This window comes from Drosophila montana, unplaced genomic scaffold, assembly GCF_035044405.1.
Source record: "Drosophila montana isolate Dmon_TW-CO22-7 unplaced genomic scaffold, ASM3504440v1 contig_3200_1, whole genome shotgun sequence".
NCBI classification, from domain to species: Eukaryota; Metazoa; Arthropoda; class Insecta; order Diptera; family Drosophilidae; genus Drosophila; species Drosophila montana.
In genome coordinates, this window is record NW_026998080.1 from 5,631,902 (window position 1) to 5,650,917 (window position 19,016).

A 19,016-nucleotide genomic window follows, 5' to 3' on the forward strand; every position below is an offset into this window, starting at 1 on the left:
GTCGAGCGCAATTCCAAAGAACAACTGAAATTTTCCTGAGACGATGCGCGCTCTAAAAAGCAAAATAAACCGGCAGCAGCGACGACGTCGGCGTCAACAGAGGTGGAATAAGTTGAAAAACCAAAAGCTGCACATACACACACAGATATACACACACATACACACGGATAGATACATAATACTTCTGTACAAGCACGCAATGCATGCACTGAGCGCGTGCACTGAGATACACATACAAACAATATTTGTTCTAGATTCTTGGATACCTAAAATTGCTAATTTTATTGGAATATGCAAAATCAAGCACAAACCATGGAAAATATTATTCAATGTAAATATTAGCAGCCCTATCTTTTGTAAGGCTTGCACTACATAATTAAATATCAGCTAAGTATGTTTTGAACCCAACAATTTTTGTCAGTGTAGCCAGAATGTTGTTGTTTATCTTTTGTTTATATTCATTTGTATGTATATACATGTATTCGTTAATCGAATTAAAAACTGTGAACAAAACAAATGCGAGTCGGTTCGTAAACATATTCAAAGTAAAAATCAAAAACAAACTCTATACTATATTCTATTTACTATACATATATGATAAATATATTTATCGGGGTAAACGGCAGATTTATGGCCAAAACAAATATAAACAGAACTGCGACGCGTGCTGATGTTGTCAACCGGCCCTCAACTTTTATATTTTCGAAATGTTCTATATTTTTGAAAATATACTAATGAAATAAGAAAAACATCTTACAAAAAAAAAAACAGTGAATTAGTCACGTTCCAAGTCGCTGCGTGTGGCATTACGTAGTAAGAAAGCTATTGAGATAGTAAACTACTCATTGATTATTTTTATTTACAATTAAAGATTTGTTATTTATTGTTTGTTTCAACTCAAAACAAATAAACAACTTTGTACATACACAATCGCATCGATTATATACGCACACAAACTTACACATGTACATACCCACACTTATCTAAGTGTGTGCGCTTTTTGTTTGCTAAAGCGAGCAAGAGAGATGTTTGAATGGAAATGAGGGTCAACACCAGTACTACCACAACAACAACAACAAGCACAACAACAGCCAACAAACATGTGAGTACTGCGTGATTATCACGCACCCAACGCGTGCAAAATACATGAGCCGGCAAACTGCTCGCTCTCACACACTTTGTCACGCTCTCTCTCACTCTATTTCTCTTTTTCCATCTTCTTCTTTTTATCTCGCTCTCTGCAGCTCTTGTTTTGGTTCTCAATCTCACCCTCAACTCCGCTTGGCTGTGAAAAAGCGCATTGGCCGTTGGCCGCAAGCTACTCAAGTTATGGAATTGGTGCGCTAAAAACAGAATGCGGAGATAGAAAACGCAATGCACATACATGTACATAAAACAGACACATACATACGCACATCTTTTGTACGTAAAGCTGTCTTTGTTCTTTGTTGCCAAACATGAATTTACGCCTTAATATCTTCGCATCCTGATAATAAAAATTTCAGAAATCATTTTGCAGCCTCGTGAAAATGCGATGAGGTCAGTTTTTGACTGTAAACATTTCACAACACTTAAAATGTAAACATATTGAATTATATGGCAGGCACACTTTGAGAACGTACATATGTATACATATATATATTTTTAAATACATACGCAGTGCTTTACGACTGCAGATCGAAAAAAGCGAAAGTCCCATAAAATTGGACAATGTAAACCTTGCGACACACGAATTTATTGCTACTTCACATATGCATACGCACATACATATATTAACATTAATTAAACTCAATTTATGTTATCAATTAAACTCTCATGCTCAATAAAAGAAATAATGACAATGGCACAGAAGATGGGTCAATTGATTGCGCCGATCTTGTGAGATCAGCACATGAAGGCTCGTCAAATGCTAAATAATTTATTTATTATTGTTTTGAGCCACTCTTCAATTGGAAATGGAATTCTCCATTCAATTTAAATAATAGATACATCCATTTGTATAATGATTGACAATGCATTTGCGGCGCCAACATGCCTCAAAAATGTGGCCCACTTGCTTTTAACGGCATCTCACAGTTGCTCCGTCTGGCAACTGATTTACATGTCGGGGAAATGTAACAAATTATGCATCAGTGAGACATTAAATTTTATTATAATCGTTTGCATTTAACCGGAATGAACTGTACACAAGCCGATGCTATTTTTAGGCCCTTTGTGTTGTTGACGATGATCAACACAAAAGACCAGCGTCCACGTTTGCGGGTTGTGATTATGATTTTTGATATGAGTTTAATTTACAATCGTCGATTATATATTACTACTATATATACACACATATACAATTAGAATCTGAGTGCGGATTTCTTTTGTTTTCAATTTCAAGACTGGAGCACTTTCGTTGTCGAGTGGAATATCTAGGGACTGATAGGATGCCACGAGCAGCTATTTTATTTACTGTACACTCGATGGTCATTGGAGGAGTTGTTTATGCAAGATAGCATTATAAGATTAGAATTTAAATATGTTTTATTATGGTATACAAGAATATTATGTATGTATGTATTATGTTGGCTTGAATGTACATACATACATACATGCATATGTAAGGTGGTTCACGCAGACGCCCAGTTTTCGCACGCCAGTTACGAATTACGCAGTAAATGTGCCTCAGTAACGCTATATGCCAATAACATGGAAATTTGATACCCAAATCTAAGCAATCCTTGTTTTTGTATGTTTTTTGCCAACGGTACACCCAAAGAAAGAAAGCGCCTTGTCCATATGTCCTAAACGAGTTGCGTAATTTAACTTAATTATCAGCTTACCTTATAAAAAATATATAATATAAATCGACACAATTTGTAGTTACTGGAAGGTTCTCCAGTTAATAAATCTTCTTTTTTTTTATTAAAATAGTCAAAAATTTAATGTTAACTATGTCCACGCTGCTAGAGCGCTTTTAAAAATGCAAAATAATTTTTTGAGCTACTTGTTTTCCTTGCAAAATGCTTTTTCACTGTTATAGACAACCGTTGCCGCACGGCATACAACTCAAAGGAGGATACGTTTGACTTTGAAATCTCCTTTGCTGGATACTAACAAAACAGCAATGTAAGTGTAAATATAAGAAACGCGTCTGCGCAGTTCAGGTGCCAAATGTTTGCATTTCAAATTTAACTGCCGGTGCTCAAACGTATTTTACAGCACAGCTCTTAACAACATTTAGCAACACTGAATGTTTCAAGACATTTAGCTGAATGATATGAATTGCGTGACAAAAAGCTGGCAATTCTAATATTAATTATTGTTTAGCGCGCTTTTATTTGTTGTGGTTTTTCTGTTATACTTTCACCGACAGCACAATAATCAATAAAAAAAAGGTCAAAAATGAGTGTAAGTACATAATTAAGATATTCTAATGACCATGCGCAAAGCATCTCGATTGATTTTTGCCTGTTTCAAGATATGCCCCTCGACAAATATGTCCGATTCGTATTGCAAATAGTTGACGCACTTTTCCACGTACAGCAAAGATTCCTCAAGCATTTCCCTGGGCGAGAGATTCGATTGTAGGGCTATGCGTCGTGTATTCTCGGAAATAGCTGAATGCAGCTCAAAGCAGAGTGTGCCCAGCATTCGGACTTCACCTATTTCATAATTTTAGTAAATGCGAATAAGTTTTACATGTATGGAATTTACGGATTGACTTACAGGGCGCTATAGTTTCATAGAGTTCAATCAATTCCTTGGCATATTTTAATTTCAATTGCAGATGCTCATCGGATAGTATCATTAGCTCCTGCTGATCCTTGGCAATCAGCTGCACCTGAAGAATTTTAACCTCGCTCAGGTGATAATGCTGCGTGGGCAACCATTTCTCGTAGTGCTTTAAGTATCTGGGAGTAATAATGAAGAGTTATACGCCAGATTAAGGAAGGCAACCAACTTACTTGAAACCATTTTCGGCAGTTTTTTCCATGCTTTGAATATCCTGACTGGCGCGCTCCAATATGCCGTCCACGTACTTTCTCTGCACTTGTTTCTGGCACTCGCGACAGCTGAAACAGAAATCAATTCGATTTAAGGATCTCGTTGGAAATATGGAATCGTAAGCACAAACCGCCAGCTGCCATTCCAGTCGTCCGCCTTGATTGGCAACAACAGGCCGGGACACTTGCGATCCTCACACTTGAGGGCGCTGTAGTTGGTGCCCAGCTCGGTGACATCCAGGCAGCGCTCGCAGCTGCACTTGAAGAGCTTCGTCTGCATCAGATGCCGCTGGCGATCGGCTGTGCCCCAAACGGCGTCCGAATAGCAAATGCTCAAATGCGAATTCTTTTTGATCTCGCGTGGTGCCCAGAGCATGCAGTGTCCATGCTTATTGAAGCTCTTGGCCAGATTGGGCACACACGAGTTTTCCGTAAACGAGGCCGTATAGAATACCGCCACATGCGGTGGATCCGATGTGGGCACCTCGTGTCCATTGATTTGCAGGGCGCCCACGGCACGCATGATTTCCTCCTCGCTGAATTTCTGCGTGCGAAAGAACCTGTGCATGGAAAATGAATTATTGGAAATCTGCTAAACATGATTGCTTATATGTACGTACTTGGGTATGAACTGTCCAATGCTGGCCAGGTCAGCCTTCCATTGATTCGAGCCGCGACGTGTTTGCTCCAACGTTTCCAGTTGCTTGAATTTCGCTGCATTTGCCGGATTTGTCTCGCCAATGAGGAGGCATCTCACCGCGCTGACGCAGGTGTAGAGCGGATGCGGTCCATTGAACTCCTGCACGTTCACCTTTTGACCGCGCTCCTGTGTCAGCTGGCACTCGGCCCTGTGCTCGTCCAGCGCCTGGCACTCCGGCCCACACAGCGGCCAGCCACACTTGTCGCAGGTGATGTGATCGTTCGGCTCGATGCAGTTCAGGCAGCCCATGCAGACCGGCGCCGAGATTTGGGCCGGGCCGCGCATCAGCGGCGCCTCCTTTATAACAATCTCATAGGGTTTGATGTTACGTGTGGCCACCAAATGGCGGCCCAGCAGCTCGTTTTGCGCTATCTGCAATAGTTCGGTTTTTGAGGTTAGAATTTTTTAGGCAGCTCCCAATTAAATCATATATAGTTAATTGTCACCTTAAATGGATAGCATTGGCCTTTGTGCGCCTTCCAGTCCTGCTTCTGATGCTGCACCGAGCAGTACGAGACCTGGTTGCAGTTGGAGCATTTGTTTTTTGTTGCAGTCTCGCACACCTGACACGGATTCATTTTTTGCAAATGTTCTCTGGGAAAAAAAAACCCACCCGAAAGCCGCCACTCAAATTATAGATTTTCTATTCGACAATTTAGACACAATGCTTGTGCATGCACACACGTTTCCGTTTCACTGCCTCAGACCAGAGCAGCGCCGAGATGTGGGACAAGAGAGTTGGGCATATAGAGAGCCGAGCATATGTACATACGGGGGGCTCTATAAATAGACTACACACAATTAACGTGGTGGACCAGTGCTGTGCACGATTATTTTCTAGCTGACATCCCATTTGCTCCGAACAGCTGATGGCTGATCCTAAACAAGAAATTCACAGATAGCGTACAGTTGTTGAATCGTTTAATTTGTTTTGGTTTTTTGGTTTTTTGTGTTTGTTACTTAAGTTCTTTTATTTTCTGTGTTTGCACCATTGGAGGCGACATTATGTACAATTTGTGTTTGGAGGTAGTTAAGGAAGGAATTGGGATGGGCGGGGTGACTGGGTGTAAACGTGTACACAAAGCTTTACACTCGCTTTCCTTTTGTTTATAACTTTCGTTCATCTTTTTCGGGATGGTATCTACAACAGCTCGTATCTGACACGAGGGCTACCGTTGTGTGTATAATATTTGTTAGCAATCCATACGTTTCAATTTATAAATACAATTTTTACATAGTTTATATATATATATAGCCTCCACCCCGTTAAACAGTGAGGTATTGTAACTATTTCTAATGCCTAAACTTTGCTTTTGGCCTAAACATCGGCAGCGATTGACACTCATAAAATGCTTCAGTTTTCCGTTTCGCACCGGCTGTCGATCATATATCAGTCTCCTCATTGGCTCCATTTGCCTCGCGCAGCATCACAAATTTCTGCAGTTTAACATTCTCTTTGTTGTTATTGCGCAGCTTGTTTCTCTCGCGCTTCTTATCCCGCGCCCCATTAACCTGGAAATTATCACTTTGGAATGGTATTGTGTATTCTGTTTGAAATGCAGTTCCTGTCTCCAGCGTCACCGTTGCCGTCGCCGTCGCTGTCGCAGTCGCACTTTGTTCCCTGTCTCGAATATCGTGGTCAGCCTCAGTTTTAGTCAAAGCTCCAGAGGCAGCATCCGCATGCGGATTATAGAGACCTTAACGGTTAAACAATTTTTAAATATTGCTTATAAATTTGATTGCTGCCCATATTTACCTCTCGCACCAAACATCTCGGAGTGCTGTTTGAGGGCATTACGATTTCGGCCACGCTTACGCATATTCATGCGCAAAGCTGCGACCTTAATGGATCTGGCATTCGAACGGCCACGCCTTGAGCTAATATTGTTGGTACTGGTACTTATGTTGCCATTTGACATTGTTTCTGTATATGCTGCCTCGGGCTTTGTGGCCGGCAGCTCCTGCTCAACTGGCCGCATTTCGGGCCCTGGTGATGATGATGGCGTTGGACTTTCATTGTGGGCTCTGCCCAAATTGCTTTCCGTGTCCGATTGATTGTATTGATAGATGTCAGTGGAAATATCCAGATCCTCATCCTCATCCTCGTCATCGTCCTGATCGATTATTTCAATCTCATCAGCCTCATCATCGGACAACGCACTTCTCAGCATTATTTCGGGTCCACCGCCATAAATGCCGCGTAGAAATCGCCAGAGGGGCGCATTGAGCTGGGCATAATCGGAGCCGGCACGCACACAGCTGATGGCCGAGCCGTTCAGCAAATTGGTGTCGGCAATGCCCTCGTTGTTAATGGGTCCCGGTTCCTTGTGGGTTATGCCGCGCAGAAACTGCTGCCACGCGCGCAGCCAGGGCATGGCAATCGCATAGATGGCAGTCGCGTCCAGTTCGCTCTGCTGCACATTGTATTTGGTAAAGACGGCTAGTTCGTATTGCTGGCGGCGATAGAGCAAATCTGCGGCACGCTTGCATATATCGCACTCGAACATAATGTTAACGGCCGGACCGCCGCCGAAACGGTTGTAGAGAAAATCCCACAGCGGCTGCGGAATGGGCACGGCAATTTGACTAATTAACGATGCTTTGGAATGTAGAATACCGCCGTGTGGGCACAGCATATCCTGATTGTTTATCGGACCCGGCTCCGAGAATGTGGCCAGTCGTGATAGCCACTCGCGTGTCACATAGAATTGTATATCGCCTTCGTATAACGGATTCGAGGTGGACAAATTGATCGCCTCCTCGCGCACCATTTTCATTTGGGGATTGTGTTTTTGGTAGAATAGCACATACGCCTGACAGTTCTGTACTACATCTGGCGTAACCTCCATCACGAGCTGATCATCAAACTCGTACCAGCGTCCATTCAGCGCGTTGCGCGCGTAGCACGTATAGTGGCCGCCACCGACGGTGCCATGGTGACAAATGACCGAGCACAGATTGTACGTGGGCACCAGCGATGTGCAATCCTTGTGCAGATACGGCCGCATATCGAAGCCCTCGAGCGGAAAGTATACATGCGAGGATATCTTTGAGCTGTAGGAGAGATCGTGCCTGAAACGCTTCAGATGGATGCACAACACCTCCGGCAAGTTGAGCACACGCGAATACTTGATGCCCGTGCGTAACTTGTTGCAGCGTTCGCAGCTGCAACCGAAAATACACAGGGATTACATATTTGCTTTATATGATAATCAATTCGCCCCGTTTACCTGTACATATTGTCGCCCTTGAGCTCATCCGCGCTGAAAAAACTGGCCATGCAATCGTAGAGCGTTACAGATGGACCGAATATCCATGAACGCACCATATTCCACATCCAGGCAAGCCAGCCCTCGTTGCTGCGCGCCGATGCCAGGTCGGCTGCATTAAGGCTCTGTACGCTCAGGCTGTGTGTCTGGTGCAGAACATTTAGAAAGTCACGGGTCGGTATGGGCAAGGATAGATCCTGGAATGTTTCTTCGCGTGTAGAGATCCGATCACAAGTCAGGCACTGCACAGAGGATAGCAGTTTGCCGTCGAATACATCGCTGATTATTGAATGTGCCGCCTCCACTGGCTTCGATTCATGAACTGTCTTCGGGCTTTGCTGTTGCGTTGTGGATGTATCTGATATGGGATTGCTGCTGCTGTTGCGATGCGGCGCTATGTAGTACTCGGTCTTCATTAGAACTTCTGAGGAGCGCTCCGAGATGCTACTCTCACAGGTATCGTACTCGCTTTCTGATGCGGTGGGCGTATGACATGCCTTTGGCGCCTCATCGTAATTCTCATCATCAGTTTCGCTGGCCTGCTGCTGTTGGCCTTGTGGTAGCTGCTGCTGTGGCGGCTCCGTTAACTCCTCATGCAGCTGATCCATAAAGCAGCGTAGAAATTCTTGTGTGTCATGTTGCTGATAGCCGCGAAACATTGGATGTACTGACCGAATGCCATACAAAATACCACGCGGCGCCAGAAAATCTGCAATAATTGAATCTTAAATAGAGAACCATTTCAAATGAGATGCATATACTAATTACCCTTTGGATCGTCGACTTCCAGCCACATTTCCTGCATCAGGCGTTGATAGCTTTTAGCTAAACCAGCCGGCTTGGAGCGCGGCGTGCTCGCAATATGCTCCACAAGGTCGCTGCAGTTGATAAAGTAATGCGTCACTGGAGATAAATTACTCAGCGCCTGCAGAGCCGAATTCATGTAACACGTATTCGCAATGTTCTGCAGGCCGACAAGGCCAGTGCCCGAGCCCGTGGCTTCATCATCGAAGTCATCGCGCCTGGCTAACGAATTAAGCGAGCAGCTAAAGAGTTTTCCTTTGTCCTGGTATCGCATATTACGCATCGACAGGCTGTTTATCGTCTATGTCAATAAAAGTGCAGGGTATTGGAAAAATTGAAAAGTCATGTAATAGAGTTTGATTCAGCTGGCTCACCTTTTGACCCAGGTCCAATTCGGTGCAGTGCTTACTTTCTATGTATGAGCATTTTTGTGGATTGTTGAAACTCAAACTCATTATATGGTTCGCTTTCGAATAATTAATATTACAACTTTAATTGAGAATTTTGATAAGAGTTCGTTTTTTTTATTTTTGTGGTGCTTTGAACGCTACGCTAGCGAATGTAACTACTGCATTGACCAGGCGTTGTACTGGAAGACCGAAGCTTCCAGAACATGCAACTTGACCGATGGTTGTATCCACGAATTTTAAAGGACAAAAATCTACCACTTTCGCTATAAAAATAAAAAGAAATGTTTTTATGCCTTCAGACAGTTCGCTCGAATATAGAGATGGCCGATACTTACGCACTTGTTACTTTGTCACGAGTAGATATAGCACAGTAGCGATTCGAGTGTAGGTCAAAACTGCCATATCGCTATTGTGACCCTTTAAAAATATCAAGAAATTCCCACCTTAGCAGGTTTTAAAACCAATTATTTGCTCTATACAAATTATTTTAGTGTTGGATTGGCTGCTATTGGCTTTGCACGAGTCTCAGTGGCGGCCAGTCGATTAGTTAGGTAGATCCGATAAGATAGTCGATATTTCGCTGTCCTTGGCTGATTAGAAGAACGTTACAAATGGGTAGCGCTTCATCTCCTATTCCAATTAAATGTACACCTTTTAAGGTTTAAAAATCGATTTGTGTTAACTAAAGTAGCTTTTTTTATGGTAATGTTTTGCTATTGTTATCGATTGAGTTGTAACCAGTAATCTGCAAAATTCAAATTTGTGCTACATTTGCAGTAATTCTTTCGGACTAGTTAAAATCGGGATCAGAGCTTTGCTGTTAAACTATGAACTAAGAACGCTTTTTAAAGAAAGAGTTCACGCTGTTAACAACAGTTGGAAAAACTGTTAACTAAGGTTTGGCCCAGGGACATATGCGTTAAGTTAGAATCGGTCTTTTATTTATTCTTTAAATATTTCGATTCAGGTAGAATTAATCAACAAAGCGCATATGTTTGAATAAAGCCAACTCAATCTAGCAAGCCTTAAAATTTGAACCAAATCGATCTAACATTTTAGAGATACTTATAAAGCAGTGCAGCCAAAGAAAATTACATAATTACCCTAATGTAGTCTAGTCAAAATGCTTATCGAACTGTTAGCACGAACTGGAACTGAACTACTTCTTGAAATTAGTGTTGAACAATTGTATTAAGCTAGGAGCGGGAACAAAGCAATTCAAATTATTTGTATTTCTCAAAGTGAGCGATGCTTATTTGAAGCACGTGATTGTCGACCGTTGATGACAAGAAGTACTATTTTAGAGTTTTGAAATAGTTAAAATTTTCATAAATATCTGAATGTTTGTATCTTAACTACTAAAATGTTAATATGGATTTATATATGTGAATTTATTTTCCGTACAATACTACTTAGTTGCGCTTTGATCGAAAGGCTGCAATAGATCGAAACTGATTACACTAAAATAATGACTAGCAGCCCGAGAGCCATTTACATCGTGCCAGTTTGCAATTTGTGCAATGTGTAGTAGAGTCCACGGTTCTGGAGAAGCTCTTTGTGATTGCCGCTTTCACAGACGACTCCGTTCTCGAATACGTAGATAATATCCGAGTCGGCAATGGTGGACAATCTATGGGCTATGCTAATTGTGGTGCGTCCCTCGGCAGCCACATCCAATGCCTCTTGAACGATCTGTTAGGTAATAAGCAGGAATAAGCATTAAATATTTTCCAAACAGCAAAAACGGTTGCCAACTAACCTTCTCGCTTTCCGCGTCCAATGCTGATGTAGCCTCATCGAGCAGAAGTATTTTCGGATTTCGAATGAGGGCGCGTGCAATGGCAATACGTTGTTTCTGCCCTCCGGATAACTGTGCGCCCTTCTCACCCATTCGTGTTTCATAGCCCTGGCAAAAACGAAGTAGAATAGAATTGAGAAAATCTAAGGGAAGCACATTGGATGGGGACTCACCAGCGGCAAATTGGCAATGAACTGATGTATATTGGACTTCTTGGCCGCCGCAATAATCTCCTGATCCGTGACAATTCGGGAATTGTCACCATAGGCAATATTTTCACGTATGCTGCGATCGAATAGGATCGGCTCCTGCGAGACAATGCCCAGCTGCATGCGCAGATTTGAAATGGCCAATTGGCGGATATCATGGCCATCGATCTGCACGGCACCAGCGTCCACGTCGTAGAATCGCTGCAGCAGCTGAATGCAAGTGGATTTGCCGCAGCCCGACGGACCCACCAGTGCCACTTTCTGGCCAGTTTGCACCGCAAGAACTAGGTCCCGCAGCACCTGGACTTCCTGACGCGTCGGATAGCTGAATTTCACCTTATCGAACAGCACATTGCCGTTAGAGTGCCAGGGCTTCAAGGAGACGCCAGGACTGTCGGCAATTAGTGGCTTACGCTCCAGGAATCTCAGTATGGTCACAGCAGCACTTATCCCCTTCTGCATGTTGGGAGCAAAGGCCAATGCGTTGCCGATGGATGCGGTGCCTATGATCAATGCCTCCGATACTCTGCAATGGGAAATGTACTAATAGGTCGTTTTTCCACGATTTGTTGGATTCGCTGCAGCTCACTTGAACACGTCGCCAAACTGTAGACCCCGATTGACCACACACCAACCGCCATAGGACATGCATGCTGCATAGGCAAAGAACATCATTGAGTTGGACAGGCCGTAGATAAGGCCTCGATAGTGCGTATTCTTCTGCGATGTCTACACAATTATATGGCTTTAATATATATGATTGTCCGGAACACAAAGGAATGTTTCACCTTAACGGCTGGTGACAGCGTCTCGATGTAGCTGCGATGGAACATGTCCTCGCGTCCCAGGGAAACCACCGTGCGTATATTTGATACCACCTCAACGGCTAATTTGGTTGTGCTCTCCATTATTTTGGCATTGCCCATGTTCTCCTGTTCCATGATTATGCTCTGCATATAGAAGGAGATTATAATTAAGGGCGTAAACGCCATTGCCACCAGGCCCAAGCTCCACTCATAGTACATGGACAGACCGATGCTCAACAGCAGAGTTGCGATCGATTGGATAATGCTGCCAATACGCTGACCCGTCGCCTGCAAAGATAAATAAAAAACCATTAAAAACAAGTAGAGACTAGGGGATACCCTGAACCCTCATCTTCCAACAGGCGATAGGTATAATATGAAAGATACTTGATATATATATACTATTCTAGAAGCTACATGTCAAGTTTGGTGATTTTAGCCCTTATTATTTACCAAAATTGCTCAAAAAAGAGGATTTCGATATCGCTTTTTATCGATTACTTAGAAACGGGGCAAGTTATCGATTATCGGAAGCAAACTCGATCTGCGCATGGACTAGGAAGACATACAGCTAAAATTTCAGGTCTCTAGCTCTTATAGGTTCTGAGATCCTCGCATTCATACGGACAGACGGACGGACGGACGGACATGGCTAGATCGACTCGGCTGTTGATGCTGATCAAGAATATATATACTTTATGGGGTCGGAGATGCTTCCTTCTGCCTGTTACATACATTTGCACAAATACATTATACCCTTTTTACCCATTATTAATGGGTTCAGGGTATAAAAAGGCTAATATTTGTTTGGAATTGTTCGATCAACTTACGCCCTGTACAGCGGCTGCATCGCCGGATAGCCGGGCGCAGAGACTGCCCGTACCGTTGGCGCGATCATCAAACCAGGAGACCTCCTGTTTCAGCATGCTGCTGAACAGGAGTCCTCTCAGGCGTTCCGTGAGGCGCTCGCCCGCAATGCCGAAGAAGAAGATCTGCATAAATGTGGCGATGCCAACAACAATGCCAGCGATCAGAAAGTACAGACTATACTGGGTCGTGTTCTCCCTGACGTAATCATCGTCCTGGGATTCCATGACCTGCAGAATGCTGCCAAAGAGCAGGGCGAAAACGGGCATAGCAAAGCCCATTATAATTGAACATATGCAACCGACTGTGATTTGCATCCATTCCGGTTTGTTCAGTTTCATGATGCCCCACAAGATGGAGCCCTCATTTTGGTCCTTCTTTGCTTTTTTCTTTTGCTTTTGAACTTTCGGATCTTCTTCCTCGTCGACCGCGTCGTGTATAATTTTAATTTCCTGTTCGTCCTCATCCTTGATGTCGAGGTTCTTATAGATATTGCCGCTGGGACTGAGCGCGCTGCCATCGTCATCGCCCATCTGCGTGGTCACCAAATTGAAGTAGTGGCCCCTTATCGTCATCAGTTCCTGGTGAGTGCCGGTCTCCACGACCTGGCCATTGTTCAGTACCACGATCCTGTCGGCACGACGTACTGTCGACAGGCGATGGGCCACAATGATTGTGGTCCGACCCTGGCTAACCTTCTCCAGGGCAGCCTGCACCTTTGCCTCGCTGGCCGTATCGAGTGCAGAGGTCGCCTCATCCAACAATAGTATTTCCGGATCACGAATCAGAGCGCGAGCAATGGCAATGCGCTGTTTCTGCTCGCCGGACAACTGGGCTCCACGTTCACCCACCAGTGTGTCGTAGCCCTTCGGGAGTTTTTTAATGAATATGGCAGCGTTTGCTGCTGCGGCTGCCGCCTCAATGTCCGCCCTGGTGGCATCCTCTCGGCCATATCGTATGTTCTCGTATATGGATTGGCCGAAGAGCACGGGCTCCTGGCCGACCACTCCGATGCGCTCGCGCAGCCAGTTAATGTTGATATCCATGATGTTGGTGCCGTTAAATAAAATGTTTCCGCCCTGCGGATCGTAAAAGCGCTGCAACAGCTGTATGCAGGTGGACTTGCCACAACCCGAGGGACCCACCAGAGCCACCGTCTGGCCGCGATGGATCTTCAGATTGAGCTTTTGCAGAATGGGTATCTCTTTGCGCGTGGGATACTGGAACTCAACGTTGCGGAATTCGATGGTTGTCAGCGGCTCGTTGAGGCTCTTGCCGCGCGGCTGGATTGGATTGATGGTTGGTATCTGCTCAATGATATGGAATACCTTGGCGCAGGCACCCCTTGCTATGCCAAATGCCTCAATATACGGCGATGCCATGCCCAAGTTCATGGAGCCCATCATAACCGAGAAGAACACGGTTATCATCGTGCCGGCCGTATAGTTATCATAGTACGGATCATGGCGTCCGTTGATAACCAGTCCAATGCCATACCAGAAGGCCAGGCCATACGAGCCGTAGATCAGGAACCACAAGAGTCCGAAACCAATGCCGGAAAACATATTACGCTTAATGTTCAGATCCTTGGCCGCGACGACTTTCTCTTTGTAGGCGGCGACCTCCTTATGTTCGCCCTCAAACGCCTTGACCGTGCGCACTCCGGACAAAGCCTCTTCGGCCACGATTGCGGCACCAGCATACATATTGACCTCCTGTTTAGCCAGCTTGGATGTGGCTATTGCCACAAAGCTCATGGCAATAAGGGTCACCGGCAGACTAGAAAGGCATACCAACGAGAGCTGCCAGCCCTTGATAAAGGCAAGGATAATGGATCCGACAAAGGCAACCATTAAATTCGCAAATATCACAACTTTTTCGCCCAGACCATTCTCCATTTTCGCAAAAATCTCTGTGGAGTTTAAGATAAACATTTAAGATCTCTGGAAAATAATAAAAGACTTGTACTTACTCGTTCATTCGGCTGGCTACCTCGCCGCTCTGATTGATATCGTACCAGCTCATGTCCTGATGCAGGACAGATTTGAAAAACTTGGAACGTATGCTCATTGTTTGCGAGTGGGCAGCATAATTGAAGCACGTGATGGCCATGTAACTGCAGCAGAGCATCACAAGGCCAATGTAGGTCACGTTCAGCGAAAACTTTTGCACCGCGTCCAGCAGGGCTTGCGAATTGGAAGATTCTCTCATATAAGCAGCTTCCTGGCCAAGTCCACTAAGGTTAATCATGTCCTACAAAAATTCGTCAGCATTAATGTTCAATAATAATAAAAAATATTTCAATAAGGTACGATTGAAGGTACTTAGGCGCACTTTCTTTTCATAGTTAATCAACCTAACGAGCTGGAGGAATTTCTTATCAGCAAGTCAGATCACTCCAATTGGAAACATTTGACTACGATCTGATTCCACTTGGAATCATCTTCTGTGGAAATCTTTTTACATATATATGGAAAAGTCAAATTTGGTAGTTCCAAAGAGGCAAGATCGCATATTGATTGACTTACGTTAGCAAGATCTCCAAAGATCAGACTGTTCGCTGGCGTTGTCAGACCCATTCCAAGCGCACAGATCAGACCGATGCTGTAGAGGATGCGATCCTTCTTCGATGCATAGCGGAACATCGTGAAGAAACCCACTGGCTTGATCTCTTCTTTCGGTTTGTCATCCTCATCGCTGTCCGCTGCTTCTTTGTGCTTCGAATTCTTTTTCCTTTTATTCGGTTCGCTGAAAGAATTATACGTCAAAACTATTGAATCCATAAATTGGCCAAAAGCCACACCTCTTCACACGCCATTCGATCTTCATTTAATCTAATACATTTCTTATCGCTGGCCCCAGCACCAATTGGAATTGTCGAATTCGCATTCTCGGCTATAAAACTACTTTTTTTTATTTTAGTTTTTATTTTTTATAAAATTGTTTGTCCTGATGGATTGACTGAATGGTGTTCAATTCACAGCTCATATTGAATTTGAAAGATTCGATCCACAAGCGGGAAAAACGCTGGTCAAAAACTACACAGCTTGGCAAACGCGACGTCGTGCGCCTTTCTGGCTTAAGTAAAATTAAAAGTCGTTGGTACAACTCAAGCAACAACAGTCAATTATATATATATCTATATATAAAACTGTTTATACTGGCTGACTGACTGACTGACTGATTGGTGATCAACGCACAACGCATTCCGTAAGAGTTAGAAATCTAAAATTTCCAATGCTGTTACCTTAGGTGATGAAGGTGCACGTTAAGACGGGGTTACAGGAAATTCCACTCGCATGTGTGGAAAAATCGCGAAAAACGTTCTATGAAACGTTTAACATACATACATACCTACAAACCCACATACCTAGATACATACATACATACATACATACATACATACATACATACATACATACATACATACATATATACCTACACACCTACATACCTACATACCTACATACCTACATAACTACATACATACATACATACATACATACATACATACATACATACATACATACATACATACATACATACATACATACATACATACATACATACATACATACATACATACATACATACATACATACATACATACATACATACATACATACATACATACATACCTACATACCTACATATCTACATAGCTACATACCTACAATTCTACATACATACATACATACATACATACATACATACATACATACATACATACATACATACATACATACATACATACCTACATACCTACATACCTACAATTCTACATACATACATACATACATACATACATACATACATACATACATACATACATACATACATACATACATACATACATACATACATACATACATACATACATACATACATACATACATACATACATACATACATACATACATACATACATACATACATACATACATACATACATACATACATACATACATACATACATACATACATACATACATACATACATACATACATACATTCATACATACATACATACATACATACGTACCTATATACTTACATACCCACATACCTACTCCGCCCCCTTGGCCCTCCTCCTGCTCTTCCGCCATGCTCCTCCGACTCCTCGGCTTCCAGCGTTGAAGCCGCCTGCCGCCTAATTCATAGGTGAAGCCTGCAGGCCTTACTTACATTTTTGAGAATCGAGGAGGACGGCAGCTTTAATAAATACGTTTCCTTATTTAAATTTGCCACGCAACAAGAAAAATTGATCTGCTATTGGTATTTTATAAGACAATTTACATGCATACATACATGTACATACGCACATACATACATACACACATGCATACACATACATACATAATTACATTCACACATTACAATTAAATCAATTTTGCATCTAAATCTGGCAAGATTTTTCTTAGTCAAATTTCAGGTATAAATGTTACCCTCAAATATTCTATATAGACATCAGAAAATGACCCTTTTGATATTTGCAAATTTCGTTTGATTGATGGAAGAATCCTATGATTTATAGTGGTTATCGGGGCAGATTTATGTATCTATGAAGTTGGCACAAAATATCAGTTGCATTATCAGTTGACCCCAGCCACGACATTGGGTTATTATTAATTTGTTAAATGATATATTGATAAACTGTGATAGGGAAAGGTAGGAGAACACGGCAAAAATGCAGGATAATTATTCAACTCACAAGCTTTTGTGTTCTTTGTCTTTGTCAGCAAAGGATTGACCCAAGACAATATTCGTCTTGTTATGTGACAATCGACTGTCGTCATCCTTGACGCTGTTGCCGTATGAAGCGGTCATTATTTTATATGATAATAACTTCAATGATTATGCACTTAATTTTAAGGGCGTTTTGGAACGCACGAACTGTATAACAGCGCGGTTAGAAGAAGACTTGCGAAATTGGCCAAAACAAATGAGCTTATATATGCGTATAGCTGGGCCCCAACTTATATTGGTCGATATCGGCCCATGTTTATCAATTTATTGTGCTATTAACAAGCGAAGAGCATGACCATGGACTAAACTAGTTACGTTTAAATAGAAAATGCTTCAATTGTTTATAATCTTGTTGAAATCCAAATTTATCATTTGTGATTTAAAATTTGTATTTTTATTAATTTAGGCCCAATTCAATGACCGCCCAAAGCCAATAGAGCGTTTAACATTAAGCCGATAAGCCGAAACGATTCAATTATGGATTTCATCATTCATTATTGAATCAACATTTAAGAGCGCGATTCGTGCGCGCGCTCCCTCCGACTCTCTGTTTATCCTTATCTCTCTCGCCTTTAGCTATCAAAGCCGATTACATATTCAATTTCGTTGTTAATTTCAAAAGCTTTACAGCATTTTACAAGATACTTAAGAAAATGCTGTTTGCGAATACGTGTGAAGAATGGTAGAGCTCATAATTGCTGAGAGCTATTTGATAAAGTAGTGCGATCGTGATAAGATTTGGCTTATATATTAGGAGCATAGTGAAATTTATAAAAATGTTGGGATTGGTCAAGATTTCTTAATAAACAAAAGAGTTATCCATAAAAGAATATAATTTTCGACTGGTAGCTCCTTTGACAGTTATATCATATAGTGATCCGATATTATGACAAATTTATAACTACCTCTTCAAGGGTATACAAATTTGTATAATTTATTAACACAATATAAGTAAAAAAAAAATTACTACACACAAAAAATTTGAATTAATCCCGCCCAAAGCATCATAAAATTGTTGAGCACTGAGTTCAATCAGTGAATCAGTTCAGAGCGAGCTTGTAGTTCCGTCGGCCTTTTAAATAAGCCTCTTACAATTGGTTGACAATTAATTCGGTTTCTCAAAAAATATCTGATGAATCAGCTTACAATTAATGCGTAAAGCTTCTTAAAACATGTATCTATCATAAATACGTACCCTATTTTTAGATAAGATATTGGGGTTCAAGTGGAAGGCTAATATGTTGATGTTAATTTTGGGAGCAGGGTTACTGCACTGTTATTTTTTAAATATATCAAAAACGTAACTATCAATTAAATTGTTCAAATTAATTATTAAACTATTTACCACAAGTAATATTTTATGCTAAACAGAATCGGAGTGCCCCTATTAAGAAAAAGCGCTCGCTGTTAACAACAGT

The 19,016-nt window shown here is 42.2% G+C and overlaps 4 protein-coding genes and 1 long non-coding RNA gene across 6 annotated transcripts; 1 reads left to right on the plus strand and 4 right to left on the minus strand.

Moving 5' to 3' along the window:
• The first annotated feature begins 79 nt into the window (after positions 1 to 79).
• Positions 80 to 1,511, plus strand: LOC135431745 (uncharacterized). Its single transcript, XR_010436813.1, has 2 exons — positions 80 to 1,102; positions 1,245 to 1,511. It is a non-coding gene; the product is annotated as an uncharacterized LOC135431745 (long non-coding RNA).
• A 1,816-nt stretch (positions 1,512 to 3,327) lies between these two features.
• On the minus strand, positions 3,328 to 5,302 carry SmydA-1 (SET and MYND domain containing, arthropod-specific, member 1). The gene is made up of 6 exons (XM_064686900.1): positions 5,136 to 5,302; positions 4,610 to 5,061; positions 4,121 to 4,549; positions 3,951 to 4,058; positions 3,712 to 3,896; positions 3,328 to 3,647 (listed from the first exon to the last, which is right to left on the minus strand). The coding sequence occupies exons 1-6, from the start codon at positions 5,265 to 5,267 to the stop codon at positions 3,406 to 3,408; spliced, it is 1,548 nt and encodes a 515-aa protein (XP_064542970.1). The 5' UTR covers positions 5,268 to 5,302; the 3' UTR covers positions 3,328 to 3,405.
• A 291-nt stretch (positions 5,303 to 5,593) lies between these two features.
• Usp20-33 (Ubiquitin specific protease 20/33) lies at positions 5,594 to 9,523 on the minus strand. 2 transcript variants are annotated; one of them, XM_064686761.1, is made up of 6 exons: positions 9,508 to 9,523; positions 9,137 to 9,435; positions 8,727 to 9,063; positions 7,920 to 8,667; positions 6,446 to 7,854; positions 5,594 to 6,386 (listed from the first exon to the last, which is right to left on the minus strand). In XM_064686761.1, exons 2-6 carry the CDS (start codon positions 9,215 to 9,217, stop codon positions 6,073 to 6,075), a joined length of 2,889 nt encoding a protein of 962 aa, XP_064542831.1. In that variant the 5' UTR covers positions 9,218 to 9,435; positions 9,508 to 9,523; the 3' UTR covers positions 5,594 to 6,072. The 2 variants fall into 2 exon arrangements, with proteins under 2 accessions (XP_064542831.1, XP_064542830.1); XM_064686760.1 differs by lacking the exon at positions 9,508 to 9,523 and having other exon boundaries at positions 9,137 to 9,490.
• A 1,032-nt stretch (positions 9,524 to 10,555) lies between these two features.
• LOC135431653 (ATP-dependent translocase ABCB1-like) lies at positions 10,556 to 14,750 on the minus strand. The gene is made up of 6 exons (XM_064686893.1): positions 12,816 to 14,750; positions 11,968 to 12,273; positions 11,769 to 11,908; positions 11,144 to 11,705; positions 10,932 to 11,078; positions 10,556 to 10,864 (listed from the first exon to the last, which is right to left on the minus strand). The coding sequence occupies exons 1-6, from the start codon at positions 14,748 to 14,750 to the stop codon at positions 10,664 to 10,666; spliced, it is 3,291 nt and encodes a 1,096-aa protein (XP_064542963.1). The 3' UTR covers positions 10,556 to 10,663.
• Positions 14,751 to 14,820: 70 nt separating this feature from the next.
• LOC135432496 (ATP-dependent translocase ABCB1-like) lies at positions 14,821 to 17,725 on the minus strand. Its single transcript, XM_064688223.1, has 3 exons — positions 17,564 to 17,725; positions 15,381 to 15,600; positions 14,821 to 15,105 (listed from the first exon to the last, which is right to left on the minus strand). Exons 1-3 carry the CDS (start codon positions 17,677 to 17,679, stop codon positions 14,821 to 14,823), a joined length of 621 nt encoding a protein of 206 aa, XP_064544293.1. The 5' UTR covers positions 17,680 to 17,725.
• Between the last annotated feature and the right edge of the window lie 1,291 nt (positions 17,726 to 19,016).

Bases quoted from the DNA above. Each gene is read 5' to 3' on its own strand.
- Usp20-33 (XM_064686761.1), bottom strand. From the start codon at position 9,217: ATGAGTTTGAGTTTCAACAATCCACAAAAATGCTCATACATAGAAAGT. The intron at 8,668-8,726 runs GTAATTAGTATA...CAATTATTGCAG, and splicing joins GGAAGTCGACGATCCAAAGG to ATTTTCTGGCGCCGCGTGGT. The intron at 6,387-6,445 runs GTAAATATGGGC...TTAACCGTTAAG, and splicing joins CGAGATGTTTGGTGCGAGAG to GTCTCTATAATCCGCATGCG.
- SmydA-1 (XM_064686900.1), bottom strand. From the start codon at position 5,267: ATGAATCCGTGTCAGGTGTGCGAGACTGCAACAAAAAACAAATGCTCC. The intron at 4,550-4,609 runs GTACGTACATAT...TTCCATGCACAG, and splicing joins ATTGGACAGTTCATACCCAA to GTTCTTTCGCACGCAGAAAT. The intron at 3,897-3,950 runs GTAAGTTGGTTG...TATTACTCCCAG, and splicing joins ACTGCCGAAAATGGTTTCAA to ATACTTAAAGCACTACGAGA.
- LOC135432496 (XM_064688223.1), bottom strand. From the start codon at position 17,679: ATGACCGCTTCATACGGCAACAGCGTCAAGGATGACGACAGTCGATTG. The intron at 15,601-17,563 runs GTGAGTTGAATA...TAATTCTTTCAG, and splicing joins GACAAAGAACACAAAAGCTT to CGAACCGAATAAAAGGAAAA. The intron at 15,106-15,380 runs GTAAGTCAATCA...GAATTTTTGTAG, and splicing joins TCTTTGGAGATCTTGCTAAC to GACATGATTAACCTTAGTGG.
- LOC135431653 (XM_064686893.1), bottom strand. From the start codon at position 14,750: ATGGAGAATGGTCTGGGCGAAAAAGTTGTGATATTTGCGAATTTAATG. The intron at 11,079-11,143 runs GTGAGTCCCCAT...CGTTTTTGCCAG, and splicing joins TCATTGCCAATTTGCCGCTG to GGCTATGAAACACGAATGGG. The intron at 10,865-10,931 runs GTTAGTTGGCAA...ATTACCTAACAG, and splicing joins TGGACGCGGAAAGCGAGAAG to ATCGTTCAAGAGGCATTGGA.